At 50.4% G+C, this 17,284-nt stretch overlaps 1 protein-coding gene across 5 annotated transcripts; it reads right to left on the bottom strand.

Annotated features, from left to right (window-relative positions):
* Positions 1-3,321: 3,321 nt before the first annotated feature.
* Positions 3,322-13,003, bottom strand: FTSJ1 (FtsJ RNA 2'-O-methyltransferase 1). 5 transcript variants are annotated; one of them, XM_004755004.3, is made up of 13 exons: positions 12,718-13,003; positions 10,999-11,143; positions 10,662-10,731; positions 10,472-10,562; positions 10,057-10,135; positions 8,340-8,392; positions 8,201-8,254; positions 8,012-8,114; positions 7,817-7,900; positions 7,048-7,145; positions 6,764-6,961; positions 6,504-6,545; positions 3,322-3,878 (listed from the first exon to the last, which is right to left on the bottom strand). In XM_004755004.3, exons 1-12 carry the CDS (start codon positions 12,853-12,855, stop codon positions 6,513-6,515), a joined length of 1,146 nt encoding a protein of 381 aa, XP_004755061.2. In that variant the 5' UTR covers positions 12,856-13,003; the 3' UTR covers positions 3,322-3,878; positions 6,504-6,512. The 5 variants fall into 5 exon arrangements, with proteins under 5 accessions (XP_004755061.2, XP_004755060.2, XP_004755062.1 ...); XM_004755003.3 differs by having other exon boundaries at positions 7,048-7,151; XM_004755005.3 differs by having other exon boundaries at positions 7,048-7,151; positions 10,999-11,157; positions 12,718-12,856.
* Positions 13,004-17,284: the final 4,281 nt, after the last annotated feature.

The raw sequence follows: 17,284 nt of genomic DNA on the forward strand, positions 1-17,284 counted from the left end.
GGATACTCCTGGATCATCACGGGCCCCCATGGACACCCACATCGTCGACCAGCTTGTGGTGTGGACTCTGCTGGGATCACACCAACCAGGGCAGAGATGCCTCTCGAGACACAGAGATGTTGGGGGTGGGCGGCCCCGTGTTCACCCTCCTCTGGTCACACTGAATGGGAGCTCGTCTCCCCTGTGGCTGCCAATACTGGGGTATGGAGGTTTCTTTGGTCACACAGACTGAGCCGTTGACACTTGCGGACTCATGCTGACTGTGGGGACGCTCCTGGGGTCCCGTGGGCTGGGCCGTGGAGGTTTCCTGTAGTCAGACACTGGGATGTGGATGCAGCCAGGACTCATCTGCGGCCTAGAGACAAGGAAGAGAATGTGTTTGTACTGGAGTGTAGACACTCCCTTGCTCACATTGTCGGGGGTGTAGACACTCCTGGAATCCTACAGACTGGAGTTTGGCTACCCCTAGGGTCACACAGACTGGGAAATGGACCCTCCCATGGCCACTCAGGCAATAGAGTGAATAAACATGAGGCCACAGAGACTGAGGTGTGGAAACTCCCTGAGAGTTGCAGACCGGGCAGTGACTCCCCAGTGGTCAGAGCTCAGGGCATGGAGACTTCTTTGCTCATACAGCCTAGGGTGTAAAAACCCTGGGAATCACATAGCTAAGGGCATGCCACCCTGGGGACACAAAGACTGGGTGGTGGCTTCTCTTGTGGTCACACAGAAAGTTGATCATCCTGGGATTGCACAAACGAGCTATTGTGTGGAGACTTCTGGAGAAACAGGCTGGCTGTGGGCCCTCCTGGGGTTACACAGACTGGGGTGTGGACGCTTCCGGCATTTCAAGGTCTGAGGAATGATCACTCGTAGGGGACACTGAGTGGGGGAGGTGGAAAGCCAATGGTGACAGACTGGGGCGTGAACAGTTCTGCACTAACACAGATGAGGGGTATGTTCCCGAGGATAGACACGGGGGGTCTGGAGATTCCTGGGGTCACACAGAGTGGGGGGACACTCCTGTAGTGACAAAGGCTGATATGTGGCCATTGGTGAGGCCGCAGGAGTGTGGGCACTGCCTCAGGCTAACATTCTCGGTGGTGGGCACTTCCTGTGGTCAAACAGGCTAGAGTTTTCACGACTCTGTGGTGACAAGCTTTGCGGTCTAGACACTTAGAGGCTCACAGAGACTGTTTTTGAACACTCCAGGTGTCACACAGACTGGAGTGCATATACTCCTGTGGTGATGTGAACTGTGTTGTAGACACCACCTGGGGTGACCAGGACTGAGGTGTGATAACCCCTGAGATCACACAGACGGGTGAAGGGACACCCATTGTTGTCATGCAGTCTAAGGAACTGACAAACCAGTGGTCAAATTGAAACGGACGTGTATGCTTTAGGGACAACACAGCCTGGGTTATGGAAAAGCCTAGAGTCACAGCCTGGAAAATAAACTGCCATCACAGACTGGTGTGGAAGTGCTCAGATTAAGGTAAATGCTCAGCTGGGGACACATGGTTCGGGGAATGCATGCCTCTGTGGACACACTGACATTGGTGTGGAAAATTCTGGGGTCATCTAGAGTGGTACGGATGCTCCTGGAGTTGCAAGACTAGGGTATCCACACGCGGGGCCAGACAGGGTGCTCCTGACATCAGAGATTGAGCCTGGGTTAGGCTGGTCCTTCCTGGGCCACACATTTGGGGGTGTGGACATCACTGGGTCACACGGTCTGGGGATTGGGCACCTACCTGCTCCCCTCACAGGAACTTTTGTGTATGTCGGATATCATACACACCCTACTGATGGGGGTGGGCACAGTTAGGGACACGAAGCCTGAGATGCGGATTTTTTTTTTTTTTTAAGATTTTATTTATTTATTTGACAGAGAGAAATCACAAGTAGATGGAGAGGCAGGCTGAAAGAGAGAGAGGAAGAAGCAGGCTCCCTGCCCAGCAGAGAGCCCAGCAGAGAGCCTGATGCGGGACTCGATCCTGGGACCCTGGGATCATGACCTGAGCCGAAGGCAGCGGCTTAACCCACTGAGCCACCCAGGCGCCCCATGAGATGCGGATTCTTGCTGGGTCCCAAAGCCTGGTGTGTTTATACTCCTGGAAAATTAGGTGGCTATTCCTAGGGCCTCAGACTGTAGGGTGGACAGCTCGAATTCGCATGGTGATGGGTGTGGCTACCCTCGTGGTCACATAGGCCTTTGTGGGGATCCTCCCATCATATATTTCTGAGGTTGCACTGTTTGGGCGAGAAGACTCTTGGTTTAACGTTTTGTAGTGTACAACCCCCAGCGCCGGGCATCATAGACTCAGTACGGACACTTCTAGGTTCACAGGGTTAGATGCAGAAACATCTAGGGTCACCAGCTGGGATGTGGGTGGTCCTGAGGTCACTGAACGGAGATGTAGACAGAGAAAGTGTTTCTAAAGATACAGGAGGGACACCTGGGTGGCTCAGTCGGTTAAGTTTCTGTCTGCCTTTGGCTCAGGTCATGATCCCAAGGTCCTGGGATGGAGCCCTGCATTGGGCTCCCTGCTCAGCATGGAGCCTGCTTCTCCGCCTGCTGCTCCTCTCCTCGTGCTCTCTCTCAAAGTGAATAAATAAAATCTTTAATTAAAAAAAGGTGCAAAGGGGCGCCTGGGTGGCCCCGTGGATTAAAGCCTCTGCCTTCGGCTCAGGTCATGGTCCCAGGACCCTGGGATCGAGTCCTGCATCAGGCTCTCTGCTTGACAGGGAGCCTGCTTCCTCCCCTCTCTCTGCCTATCTCCTCTGCCTACTTGTAATCTCTGTCAAATAAATAAATAAAAATCTCCTAAAAAATGAAAAAAGGGTACAAATATCGAGTTATAAATAAGTTCAGGGTTGTAATGTACTGCATAGTGACTATGATGATCAATATTGTATATTTGAAAGGTTCTAAGAGAGTAGATCTTGGGGCGCCTAGGTGGCTCAGTCAGTTGGGTGTCTGTCTTCGGCTTGGGTCACAGTCTCCGGGTCTCAAGATTGAGCCCTGCATTGGGCTCCCAGCTCAGCAGGGAGTCTGCTTCTTCCTCTGTCCCTCCCCACACCCCTAACCCCCTACTCTTGCTCTCTCAAATGGATAAAATCTTAAAGAGAGATCTTAAAAGTTCCCATAACAAGAAAAAAGTTGTAACTGGGGTGATATATGTTAAGTAAATTTACTATAATCATTCTGCAATAGGTATATATTGAATTAGGTCATATACTTTTAAATTTATATAAAGTTAAAGGTCTTATGTTAGTGACAAATACTATATATATTAAAGTGAACCAACACTGGGATAGAGTAATATATGGACTTCTTTATTAGTACATCCAATTATAAGGTCTTCCATAATTCAAAGTAGTGACAAATGTGAACAGCATTTCAAGATCGGTGGGAGGCTAACGGGCACTGCCTTTACTACTGAGATTTGTTGCCAGCATTCGTATTGGGGGGTAATGCTAAATTTCAGTTCTACCAGTGAAATTTCAGTTCTCTTAGTGAAAACAAAGATGTAATATTTCCCTCCATCAGGTTCACAGATACCCCTGATTTCTATCCAGGTTAAGAACTCCTGTTTTGGGGGTAAACTCTGGACATAATCAGGACACCTCTGGAAAGACAGAGAGAGGAGGCAAGGCCTCGCTCAAAAATCCCCTCTTGCAGTGTAGACAGGCATTCTGTGCTGTTGCTTTCCTTGCCGTGCTCCTGGTGGTTGCTGCACCACTCGGGGCCTGGGTGTTCAGGACCCGGGTGTTCAGGACCCGCTGATGAGACAGCTGAAAACCAGTTCACCAACGCAGGTTCTCATTTTCCTGATAGCAAACAGCTTCTGAGATATATGACTGCCAGCTACCTAAAATCAAGGACAAGAAAGGTTTTTATTTTTATTTTATTTTTTAAGTTTTTTTAAAGATTTTATTTGACAGAGATCACAAGTAGGCAGAGGGGCAGGCAGAGAGAGAGGGGGAGAAGCAGGCTCCCCGCTGAGCAGAGAACCTGATGCGGGGTTCAATCCCAGGACCCTGAGATCATGACCTGAGCCAAAGGCAGAGGCTTTAACCCATTGAGCCACCCAGGTGCCCCAGGAAGGTTTTTTAAAAAAACATTTTCCCACTTTCTTCTACTGTGATCACTGTTCGCTCAGGTACTGACATTTTTTTTTTAAAGATTTATTTATTTGTTTATTTGACAGAGAGAGAGATCACAAGTAGGCAGAGAGGCAGGCAGAGAGAGAGAGGAAGGGAAGCAGGTTCCTGCTGAGCAGAGAGCCCGACGCGGGACTTGATCCCAGGACCCTGAGATCATGACCTGAGCCGAAGGCAGCGGCTTAACCCACTGAGCCACCCAGGCGCCCAGGTACTGACATTTTTAAAAAAAATATTTTATTTAAGAGAAAAAGAGAGTGTGAGCGAGCCAGCACAAGCAGGGGGAGTAGCAGAGGCAGAGAAAGAAGCGGGCTCCCCACTGAGCAGGGAGCCTGATGTGGGGCTCCATCCCAGGACCCCGGGATCATGACCAGAGCTGAAGGCAGGCACTTAACCGACTGAGCCACCCACGCGCCCCAGTACTTAATAACACTTTTGTGACTTTTCTCCCCTACTTCTATTGTGAACTGTAACATACGGAAAAACACACAATACTTACATGTTTTATTTATGTTAAGGAGTGACAAGGTGTTATTTTTTAACAACTGTAGGATGTTCATTCTCATTGCTGTGTAATTCTCCATTAAATCCTGGTATATTCGAATATACCAGGAGTTAGTGATCCATTCTGCAGTGAACTGATGTGTGGGCTCTAGCCAGTCTAGGGTACAAACAGTGCCGTGGAGGAATTCTAGTACATATTTCTTAGGAGCAGAACTGGCATGTGTGCAGCTTTACACAATGCCTACCAATTTCCCACAGTGGTCACACCAGTTTCTGCAGCCATCAGTGTACAGTAGGGTTCCTATTGCTGTACACCCTGCTGGACACGTATACTGCCCATCATCTTAGTGTCAGCCTGCATTTCCCTGAGAAACAGCTTTTCATGTGCCTGGTAGCCATTCTCTTATTTTCTTTTCTCTACTGATTTATAGAAGCTTTTTAATATCAAGGATACTATATATAAGGACTGCAAATAATCTTTTCCCATCGAGATTTGCCGTTTCATTTTTTAAAGTGGTATCGTTTTTACTTCTTTTTTTTAAATGGAGGACTTGGTCTAAAAACCTTGGTAAGCCATTGTCAGAAAGGGACCACCTTCTCTGATGTGACTTCCTGAGGATGAAAAGTCCTTCAGCACAGACAGGTTGAGCCTCTCTACTCTAGGCAAACTGGCCCCTCACAGCCCCCTCACACACCACGCATGGTTCTGCCTCAGGGGCTTTGCATTTGCTATTCCCTCTGCATGCAATGCTCTTCCGCTAGCTGAACACATGCATGTCCTCCCTCATCTCCTTCAAGTCTTTGCTCAAACATTACCTCAGTAAGCCATTCCTTGAGAACCCTTTTGAAAACTGCAACTTGCTGCCTCTGGAATTCCTGATTCTCTTACCCCATTTTAAAAAAGATTTTATTATTTATTTATTTATTTGACAGAGAGTGAGCGAGCGAGCGAGCACAAGAAGGGGGAGCAGCAGGCAGAGGGAGAGAGAGAAGCAGGCTCCAAGCTGAGCAAGGTGGGACTCGATCCCAGGACCCTGGGATCATGACCTGAGCCGAAGGCAGCGGCTTAACCAACTGAGCCACCTAGGCATCCCTCTCTTTACCCTATTTTATTAAAAAAATGTTCATATCCCTCATTACCTTTATATATATATACAGATATATATATCTGTATATATATATATACAGATGTATATCTGTATATACATACAATGTGTTATAATCCAAGCTATACAGGTGAAATGCAAGCTATAATGTGTATATGTGTGTGGTCTATCTGTGGATGCTGTGTAGAAACTCCTGCATCCACAAGCTGTTTGTTTCTTACCTCTTTCTCAGCCTAGAAAGGGCCAGGATATTTGCCTGCTTTGCTCCCTGCTCTATCTCCCAACCTAGAACAATGCCCAGCACACAGTACGTGCTTAATAAATGTTTACTGAGGGGTGCCTGGGTGGCTCAGTGAGTTAAAGCCTCTGCCTTCAGCTCAGGTCATGATTCTAGGGTCCTGGGATCGGGTCCAATATCAGGCTCTCTGCTCAGTGGGAAGCCTGCTTCCTCCTCTCTCTCTCTGCCTGCCTCTCTGCTTACTTGTGATCTCTCATTGTCAAATAAATAAATGAAATCATAAAAAAACCCACAAATGTTTATTACTGAGTGCCTCAATACGTAAAATTCTTCAAGTAGGTCCTGGCACATGACATCAGGTACTTAGTATTGGTTGGCTGACTGAAATCCTATCAGTTGATGTAAAAATTTCAAAGGTGGAATTTTTCTGAGCTTTTCCTTAAAGGTGCTCTTTACTCAAACTGTTAGATAAAAAGGCAATTTACCTGAATGTATCAAGGTGAACAATTCATGTCATTGTCTTCCACCTACCCAAGAAAAAGAAAAATGACTCAGATACTTGCCGAAGCTTTTCCATTCATTATACTTGGTCTTACCCATTGATTTTTATAGCTACTGGGAGGCAGAGAGGACTGTCTGGGCCCCAGAAACCTTGTGATTTGGGGGCAGAAAGAGGTGCACTGAGAGGGGTTCAGGTGGGCTCCAAGAGAAGGCCCCATGGGCCCTGGGCCACATGTTTCCAGACCTCAGAAGCCAGCAGGGTGCGGCGTTGTGGAAGAGGCAGGGGCTGGGACAACGTGTCCACTGTGCTGATGGGGCAGTCCTGGGGACGGATCTCCTTGGCCAGCCGCCCTTTCTTCTTTAATGTGCAGGCCTCCTGGTATGGTGGCGAGATGGGGGGCTGCGTGGGTGGCGTATACTTGTACTCTGAGCCGTCCTCTAGCTGCAGGGACACATGGTGGGGTGACAGTGAAGACCTGGGAACCTGAAACAGCCCCCCCATCTACCTACTGTTGGCTGGGCACTCACGTCCAGTGGGTAACTGCGGTCTGAATCATAGGCGCTCAGGTCCCCACAGGTCACAAATGGCACAATGATGCGAGTGGGACCATCCAATTGGTTGAAATCTGGATCTGACCAGCAGGGAGAAATTAGACAGGACAGGGTGGGATGCCTGGGACCAGTCAGGACTCCTTCTACAGCAAAGGTATGGAGTCTTCCCTACATATCTACCAGCTCCTCCACTGAAATCCTTCATTTGGTGCAGGTCATCTCCTGAGGAAGGCCCTCCACGACCATCTATTCTAGAACATTCCACTCCCCTGCTTTTCTCACACGGCACCTTATGTTCACCTGTCATTCTATCATATGCTGCCTGAACCCTGTCTCACTCAAGCGTGTTCACCTTAAGAGCAGGCTCTGTGCCTTTTCCCACGAGGGACAAGGCTAAAGACTCTCTTGGGGCAAAATTCCCACGTAGGGGTGGAGTATCCACCTGGGGGCATGACTGAGTCTTCCTAGGCTAGAATCTTCAGTGGAATCTCCCCAGGGGCAGGACTCAGGATTTGAGAGTAACCATTAGAGGACCTAGTGGACCGGGATGAAGCTCTTCCTGGGAGGAAACGTCCATTCGGGCCAGAATCTCCACCAGAAGGCGGGGCTGAGAATCATTTTGGGAAGAGACGTTCCATAAAGGGTAAGTTTCTACCAAGGGGTGGGGCCGAGGGCCCTCTGGAGACATACATTCCAGAAGGGTGCAAAGCCTCCCAGGGGAGGGGCTCAGGGCCCTGGCTCTCACCGTAAGAGTGATCCAGCAGGGGTTTGGTCAGGTCCGGAAGGAAGCCTTCAGGGGGGTCATAACCCTGACAGACAGCGAAGGCCTCTGTGGGGGGAAGGTGGAGTGAGGGGCGACTACTATCTCTGCCCAGCACGGGATGCGTCCGTGCGTCCGTGAGATTCGCACTCGCCAGCCTGGCCCTTCTGCCCCACTGACCTATGCTGGAGTTGCGGCTGCTCCTGGGCTTGGCACAGAGCACGCTGGAGAAGAAGACACGCAGCTGGCTATAGATCAGGGTGACATCCCGGCCCCGGAAGATCTATAGGGCGAGGAGACATAGATGAAAGCAGGTGAGCGGCCCTGGAGGACCCTTCTTTACCCCTTGCCAGGTTTTCCAAGGCTTACCTTGGCTACAAAGCAGCCTCCTGGCTTCAAGACGTGTGTAGCAATGTTGAGAGCCTGTGGGCAGGACAAATGGCTAAGGCTGAGATGGAGACAGGCACGAGGGGTCCAAACTGAGGCAGGGTCAGCCAAGGTTACTCACGGCTAGGAGGAGCTGGGCCTGCATATACTCATCAACATCATGGAGGCCAGTTACTGCGGCAAGAGGAACAGCATTAGGGGGGCCATCCGAGGCTGGCTATCTCCTTGTCCCAGACAGGTCGGGATGCTACAAACATTTCTCGGGCTCTCTGACTACTAAGGTTCTGTGTGCAAATTACTATCCACCAGCTGGAGGCATGTTCTGGGCTCCTAATCCTCAGGCACTCAGTTTAATTTTCAAAACAACCTTACACACAAGCATCATTATCATCATTTCTTACCTCCAGCCCAGACTGCTCCTCCGAGCACCTGACTCACAGATCAGACCCTGGCATCTCAGACTCGACGTGTTCAAGACCAGACTCCTGACCCTCCTGCTCAAACCTCTCTCCTTACACCATCTTCCCCATCCCATCTGATCCTTCCAGCTGTTCCAGCCAAAAATCTTCATACTGTTGACATCCTCCATCCTCTCCTCACATTCACGTTCAAGCATTATTAAGTTCTGTCTTTGCAAAAGACCTCCTGGATCCATCCTCTTTCCTCATCTTCGCCACTGCCACTCCAGACATCACTTGCCCAGGCTACTGCTATGGGCTCCTCTCCCTGCCCACCATGCCTCACACAGCTCACAGCAGCCAGAGGGATACGGTCACAAGCTGAGTCAGGCATGGCCCTCCTCTGCTCACAATCCTCTCGTGGTTTTCTCTGAGCTCTCATCTCAAGGAAAAAAGCCACAGTGCTCACCGTGGCCCATAAGGACCCACATAAGGATCAGAACCCACCCCTCCCCACTGGCCAGCTTTCTGACCTCCCCTCTACCACTCTCCTCCTCATTCACTCTGCTCTAACCACAGCAATATCCTCGCGGTTCCTCACACATGCTGAACACCCTCCCACCTCAGGGCCTTTGCACTGGCTGGTCCCTTGACCTGGACTCTGTTCTCCAGATACGTCCCTGGCCTACACCCTCACCTCTTTCAGATCTTTATGCTAAACTCATGGAGGCCTTCCCGTCCACTTTACTTAAAATTCCAACAGGTACTCCCTGTCTCCTTCTCCTTTCCATTGATTTTCCTCATGGTACCTATCATCTCTTCACATACTATGTGACTCCATCGTTTGTTTCTTTTCCCTCTGCATCTACTAGAACGTCAGGTCTATGAGGTCAGATTAGTAGAATTTTATTCATAAGTGTTTTCCCAACATGTAGAACAGTGCCTGACACACAACAGGTGCTCAATAAATGTGCTCCGAGTGAACAGCTAACTGAAAAATATGAGCAGCACCACAGAAACGGACAGTTGCAGATGAGAGATGAGCAACAGGAAGGGCAGATAACAGCCAAAACCAAAATGGTAGGCTCTGGAGATGGAGGAGACAGAAGCAGAGACCAGGAAGTGGGGGTAGAAAGAAAATGCTAGATGTGGGGGACAGCTAAGAACAGAGGGAGGCAGGGAGTAGCTGAAGTGGTGAAAGAAACCAATAGAAGGTGCCTGGGTGGCGAAGTCGGTTCAGTGGCCGACTCTTGATTTCGGCTCGGGTCATGATCTCAGGGTCATGAGATCTGGGCATGGAGCCTGCTTAAGATTCTCCCTTTCCCTCTGCCCCCACCTCTCTAAAAAGAAAGAAGGAAAGAAAGATGCCAACAGATGTGGGAGCCACAGAGAAGGACACACATCGGGCTCCCGCCTGGCCTCCCGACCCCTGCTATTTACCATCAGGAGCCCCGTCGCACACCACTAGATCCGCTGGGCAGCCCTCAAAGTGCTGGATGATCTCCTTGGCAGTGGACAACTACGGAAGAGAGGGAAGATGAGTGGTCCCAGGCCCCCCGTCTGCAGCCCTCTAACCCCACCTGCCCACGGCCCTAGCCAGCAACCCTGGGTCAGCCAAACCCTCAGGCTCTGCCGCTCTCAGACCAGGCTCCATCTCTGGGGACCCAGTCACACCATTTCTGGCGGTCTCTGAGATGATGACCAGCTGGCTGTTTCTCCACTGTTACATTCTCTCAGGTTCTCTAGGTTACTCTCTCTTTCTCCTTCTGTCTTTTCTCTTCCATTCTCTGTAGCTGCCAGCTTTGGAGGGGCTCTCGCCCAGGAGGCACCCCAATACCCCCAGCCATGCTCTTACCTGGGTGATGTCCCCTTGGATCTGTAACACACCTGGTAATGGAGCCATAGCCTGAAGGTCCACAGCCACCACATGGCCGGAACCCTGGCCCCTGTGGACAACATGGCCCACGTCAGCCCAGTTGTCACTCCTGGCTCATCCCTGACCTGGCCTGCCCTCCTGGCTGCCCCATATGGGACCCCACACTCACCCGATTTTTTGGCTCAGCACCTGGCTCCAGCTGCCCGGGGCTGCACACAGGTCAACTGCCCGTGTCACGCCTGAGCACACAGAGGAAGGTGTAGTGGTCAGTTGCACCCACCTCTCAACCCCGAGCCCTGCAAAGTTCACCCCTCTCCAGTCAGGGGATCATCCACATCTATCTGTGTCTCACTCCTTTCAAGTTACCTGCCCCTGTTCTGCCTGGCCCCTGCCCCACAGACCCTCCAAGTCGGCCCACCTACCACAGGAAGCTCTGCCAACATGGCCCACTTGTCTCTTCCCTTTGCCCACCCCATGCCCCAGGGACTCGCCCACCAGGTGGGGACCTTGGAAAAGGTGGAACTCCTCGTCAAGTTGTAACAGCTTGAAGGCGCTGCGGGCACGCCAGCCATTCTCCTTGGCCAGGCGGTAGTAGACATCCCGCTTGTCCTTCGATGTCCGTCCCATCTCACACGCGGTTTGCCCAGGGACCTGCCAACAGGAAGCTGATGCTGCCGTGTATCAGAAACTGGGTGAGTGGGACTACCACCTACGACTGCAGGGCGGTGAGAACCACACAAACCCCTCAGGACCCTCATGACAGCTCACTCAGCATATGGGGAAAGTGGAGCCCAGTCCCTGACCCCACTGACCTCACAAGGCTGGAGGGACTCCATCACTGAGCTCTGAGGCTTCACTGCTCACCCCATAGATACCCAATGCCAACACTTACAGAGGGCTCATTACTGCCCCTGTGGACCTCCTGCTGCTGCCACCCATAAAGCCCCATGACACTCACTTTGAATGCTTCTCCACCCACCTCACCCCCATTAACCTCTCACTGACCATCTCCCCAGCTGTCTTCACAGCCCCTATATTCATACACCCCTATTGGCCTTGCTCTAACCGCCATTATCCTAACGCTACCTCATGGTACTCCTCACCCCGTTAATCTCTCCCCTCCCTGTTCCCCATTAATAAATGATTAGGCCCCCAGTAACTTCTTTCTTACCACATCCTTACCAATCCCCATCAATGTGTAGAGGATCATGGCTTATTAGCTCCCCATTAAGCTCTCAATTACTGTGATTTATCAGCTCCCATTAACTCAGCCCTCCAACTGACCCCTTACTGATCTCACCATTAGCCCCCTGTAACCCCTTTGTTACCACGCGTTAATCCCTGATGATCACACATCAGTTCTCCATTCTCCCTCAGTGCCCACCTTGCCCCCTCAATAATCACCTGCTGATCACACCGGCAGCTTACATTACCCTCTCTTTGCTCACTCTGTTCCCATTAATTCCTCAATTATCATGCCATAATCCCCCCAAACCCTATGACTACAACACACCTACCTCTCATTCACTCTTCTTTGATTACTTCTCCCCTTAGTTCCTTTGATTATGACTCCCACTGGCCTCATTACTCCCTCCATAGCTTCACCATCATCCTTTCAATTACTGTTGTCCTGCTGCTCTTCGTTAACTTGTTTAATATCATACCTCTGCAGTCCCCCAGGGATCACACCCCCCACCCGCCTCTCATTACCTTCTTTCTAGTTGCCCACTCTACCACCCCTTCATTCATCAATGAACACACCCCCGGCCGCCAGGAACATGTTGACTAAAACACTCATATTAGCTCCCATCGATTCCCCGATGCCCAGGTAATCAGGCATATCGGGAGTTCCCCAATAGAACGCCCATCAGACCTCCAGTACTTTCATGCGACCCACCCCCTGTTAATGAACAGCCCCCTGGCCACGCTCCTGGCCTCACATCATTACCTCAAAGCCCCTGTCCCCACTGGGACCACCAGACCCCATTCAAGGAGGCTCCATCGATATCTGGACCCCTGCACCGCTCCCCCAACCCAGTCCACCGCGCACAGCTGTTCCCTTCCACACAAACCTTGGGTCTGGAGCCGAAACGGCACCAGACGCCCAGACTGCGAGGCTGCAGCACGGAAGGTGAACTTCCCTCCTTCCCTCGCCGGCGGGACAGCGCAAGGCGTGCCTCAACCGTCTCGGCCTAGACCCGCGTCCTCCGCGCTCCAGAGCCTACCTCAGCTTTCGGAATAGGGAGAAGGGGCACGAAGAGACCGGTCCGTGAGCAGCCCGAGACTCGGCGAGAGCGCAGACCCGCCAGAAACTGTAAGGCTTCAGTTTGTGTTCTCAGTCTGTCCGAAAGCCTGTCGCGCATGCCTACGGACTCCCGCGGCGTGGTGAGCCTGTCATCGTGGAGCACTAAGTCTCCGGCACCGCGCGGACCCGACCTGAACGTACAACGTGAGTTGCCGTCATCTTGTGTCGACGCGGCTCGGCTCGCGGACTGCCGTCCCCAGCATGCAACGGGGCCGACCAGAGCTGCCGAAGTCGCGCCGTGTGAGGCTGAAACGTCGCGAGGCGTCAGAACCCACTCTTCTTTTGTTCCAAGGTGTGGGCCGGCGTGTTCACTGGGGACTACATTTCCCAAGACGCAACGGATACAGACGAACCCATTCATTTTAGGCGTGCCACGAAGTCAAATTACAGCTAGGGTCGGAAACGTGAGAGTTAGGAAAGTACGTTCATTAAGTGCGCTAGAGCACGGAAGCTGGTCTGTGGCAAGATTCATATCGACTTCAGCCAACTGATAGCGTTGCTTGAGTTGTACCCTTTCAGAACTTCAGTTTCTCTCTCTGAAAAATGGGGATTAAAAAGTAGTATAGCTTCACGGAGTTACTGAGAGGATTTGAATAGGTGTAATTCAGCACAGTGTCTGTCCTTTTGTAATTCTGTGTTCTTCAAACATTTTTAACTTCGACTCACTAAATAGACTGCATCGCGACCCGGTGCACAAGTAAATACATAATGGAAACATTCATTAAAGCGTTTACCATGCACCAAGCACCTGTTCTAACAACCGGTTCTTTGGGCGGGGGGTGTGGGTAGGAAGCCCTGATTTGTCACATTTGCCAGTTTTCCGTAGTTTCTATACCATCATCTTGTCAGATTTTAAATTACCAATGTGTAGTCACAGAACACAGAGTTTAGGAAGAGATGCAGTAGTGCGCCATTATGCAATATTTCTATCATACCATTCAAGGGGGTAAATGACCTCAAGAGCATAGAGAATAGCGAAATGTAGTAAAGTAATCAGGAAGTGACGAGATGTGAGTATCGCCTTTTAAGTAATCTAATTTATTTAATTGTAAGTTTATATTATTTCATTTTAAATAATAGCTGTGCAACAGCTGGTTTGCAAAATTCCTGAAAATTGAACAAGCAGTCTGCAAACCTGTGTGAGGCTCCAGTGCACTGCTGGATTCTTTCCTTGAACTCATTTTAATCCTAGTAATAGCCATGTGAAGTAGTTATTACAACTATCCCCAGTTTATAGATATACAGGGAGGCTATATATTACGTTAAGTGTATAAACATGTATGCTACTTAATATGTATGTGGTTATAGAGAAATATAGTGATGTATAATATTCACTAGTGTATAGGTGATATATTAGTAAGAAATGAAATAAATATAAATATAAGAAAAAATATAATAATATATTTATGCATTTTGTATAGTGTATATATACAATACACATATCATTTTATGCACATATTTAAATGTATGTACTGATGTATATAAATATACTGATATCTATACACATTTACTTATTAAATTAACTGTACTAATTTAAATGTACCATTATATGTGTAAATATATAATGTTATGTCAGGTGGCGATAAAAGCTATGAAGACAAAGTAGGGTGAAAGGGATGGAGAGTAAAAGAGGGGTTGGGTTGCTCTTTTATTTATTTATTTTTAAATATTTTATTTATTTATTTGAGAGAGCACGCAGCACACGAGCGGAGGGGAGGGGGAGGGGAGTGTGAGAAGCAGACTTCCCCACGGAACCCTAGGCGGGGCTCAATTCCAGGATCCCGGGATCATGACCCCAGCCGAAGGCAGATGTTTAACCGACTTAGCCACCCAGGTGCCCCTGAGTTGCTCTTTTAGACAGCATATAATCCGGGAAGACTTTTCTGAAGAGGTGGCATTTGAGCTGAGACCTAAAGGGAAATGCACCCTAGGAGTAGAGAGGAGGAAGAGCATTCCAAGCACAGGCAACACCAGGGGCAAAGACCCTGAAGTGAGAACAAGCTTGGTGAGTATTCAAAGAACCAAGGACTGATTCACCGAGAAATACCGAACTTCACTAGGCAGGAATTTTGTCCTGTCTTGTTTGTGGCTGCCTTCCGGCCCTACAAGAGGGCCGGGCAGACAGGTGGCGTTCAGCAGACCGGTGGCGTTCAGCAGACCTTTGTTGATTGAACCTGCTCTTTTGTTGCTTGATTCCTTTATTCTTTCCTCCGTGGTGCATTCTGCATTTATGCGGGGGTACTGGATGGTGTAGACAGATGGGCAGAGACAGGAAGAGAAGCACTTCCCTGAGGAGTCCCCTAGAGCTGGGAGGAAGCAAGAGCCAGTCAGCAGTGCTCCAGGGCCTTGTGGGGGCGGTGGGAACACAGCTCCCCTGCGGAGGTGAGCAAGTGTGAGAAAGCAAGGGTTCAAGCCACCTGGCCGCTGCTCCACAGTGAGGAGGGGGTGCCAGGCATTGGGGGGCCCATGTTCACCCTGTGGGATGCTTCCCACGTCCTGTTTTCTTGCCTCTCACAAAGAGGATGTTTAATTTTTTTGCAAAGCAACTTGCTTCCTCCAGCAGAGCTGGGGGAATTGGGGGAAAGGATCCAGGCTCTGAACTCCCCAGGCTTTTCCCGAAGTAGGGTGTCGGCCTGCAGCTCCCACCCGGCACCCCACTGAGTGTAAAGGTGTCCTCCCCTCAGCCTCCTGAAGAGGTCAAGGAGCGGGGAGCTGCCAGGCCAGCTCTGTACCGCGGAGGGCATCTTACTGGGGGAGGGAAATACGGGGGTGGTCCAGGTGCAGGGGACCAGACGCAGACTCAAAAAGCCTTGCTGCCCAGGAGCTGCTTTGAGGGACGGAAGAGTCTCTCAGTGGGGAGCCTGCATGAAAGGAGAGATTAGAATCCTAAATGCAGCCCAGTAGGGGGTTGCTTTCGCAGGCGGAGAAGAATTCATCAATTCCTTTCCCAAGTCTGTTATTGAGCAATTACGGTGGGTCAGGCTTTGTTCTAAGTGCTTTACCTGTATTCTTTCGTTCAGTCTTCCTAGGGGCCCTAAGAGTTCGATGTTATTTTGCCCCGCGGCAGGGCATGGGGGAAGCGTCAACCCCGATGTTTCAGAACTTGCTCCAGACCACACAGCTCGGAAGTGGCTGAGACGGGAAAGCTCACGCTGTTAACTGCTTTGCTCTGTGGCTCCCTCCCCTGAAGGCGGGTGAGCAGTGACCTGTTTTAATGAAAAGCAGGGATCTGCTTCTAAGAACTGACGGGAACCCAACCTGACTTCTAATAGACTCGATCGGAATCCCAAATGTCACACAAGGGTCTGCTTTACCGAACCCACGAAAGCCTCAAATGACCCCATGAAAGAACCTACTTCGATGAACTAACAAAGCATTCTTATCCCTGGCACAGACTCAAGGCCTCGGTCAAGCTTAAAGACATCTGTTCCTTCTAAAGCAAGCTGCCCTCCCTCCGCCGCCAGATTTCACTTTCCCTTTGTTTTCCCTCTTACCAGCGTCTGTTGAACACTTGCCATTTGCCCTGAAACGTAGGGAAGCTGTGGGGCGCAGGGCTGGATGAAGTTTCGTCTCTCCCCTGAAAGAGGTCACTTGGCAGAAATAAAAAGAAAAATGATGATAATATGACACCGGATAAGGGGCATTTATTGAGCACCTGCTGTGTGCCTGGTGGCCTGGACTGGGGGAATGTTGCAGGGCCTAAGAAGGCCCTGGGAGGGCAGGCGGCTGAATGATCTTGATCGGAGCAGGAAGCTGCTGCTGGGATGGGGTGGGTGGGGGCATCTGTTTTCTTGTCCAAGGTACACTAGATCTTTGGACAGGACGCTTTGACTTTTCTTGAAACCTAGACACCTGCTTAGCCACCTCTCCCCCTCGCCACCCGCCCCCCCCCCCCAGCTCCCAACCCACATTCCATAGCCATGAAGGCCAAGGCCTCTGCCGACAGGTGCCTCTTTCCCTGGCTGGCCTGGGTCACAGATGTGTAATGGCTCTGGGGGAGGAGGAATATGAGAGGAGAGAGACATCAGAACAGGTCAGGGTAGACAAGGGAAGTGTGTGTGTGTGTGTGTGTGTGTGTGTGTGTGTACGCGCTTGTGCACGCATGCACGCATGCCCTATGGGTGTTTCTCTTGGGGCCACTGCATGGTCCTATGGTGGTTCCTTTGAGATGTATTTTCTGGATATTTTCTTTGTCACAATAGTTAAACGTCCTCTCTGCACCCCTGCTTTTCCTGTCCATGCACCTGCATTAATGGTGTGTTTAGGACACGTTCCCTACACGTTTCTTCTGACTTGATTGGCCCATGGCTCTGTGGATTCATGGCTGTGTGTGGCTGTGTGTGTGGATGAGATGGCATGTGTGACTGTGACTACAGCTTCTCTGGACAGTCATGTCTGCCCGTGAATGTCCCTCTTTGTGACGGGAGAGCCCTATGTGGTCACATGGGGTCACAAGGTCACACATGAGTTCGCAGGAACAGAGGTAC

This window comes from Mustela putorius, unplaced genomic scaffold (assembly GCF_011764305.1).
Source record: "Mustela putorius furo isolate JIRA1106 unplaced genomic scaffold, ASM1176430v1.1 tig00003903_pilon_pilon_pilon, whole genome shotgun sequence".
Lineage (NCBI taxonomy): Eukaryota > Metazoa > Chordata > Mammalia > Carnivora > Mustelidae > Mustela > Mustela putorius.

What these genes read in the sequence shown, in the direction of transcription:
- FTSJ1 (XM_004755003.3), bottom strand. Translation starts at nt 12,855, where the DNA reads ATGCGCGACAGGCTTTCGGACAGACTGAGAACACAAACTGAAGCCTTA. An exon ending in GTGCTGAGCCAAAAAATCGG is followed by an intron (nt 10,563 to 10,661) that starts GTGAGTGTGGGG and finishes TGTTGTCCACAG; the next exon opens with GGGCCAGGGTTCCGGCCATG. An exon ending in GCACCCTGCTGGCTTCTGAG is followed by an intron (nt 6,546 to 6,763) that starts GTCTGGAAACAT and finishes TTTCTTGGGTAG; the next exon opens with GTGGAAGACAATGACATGAA.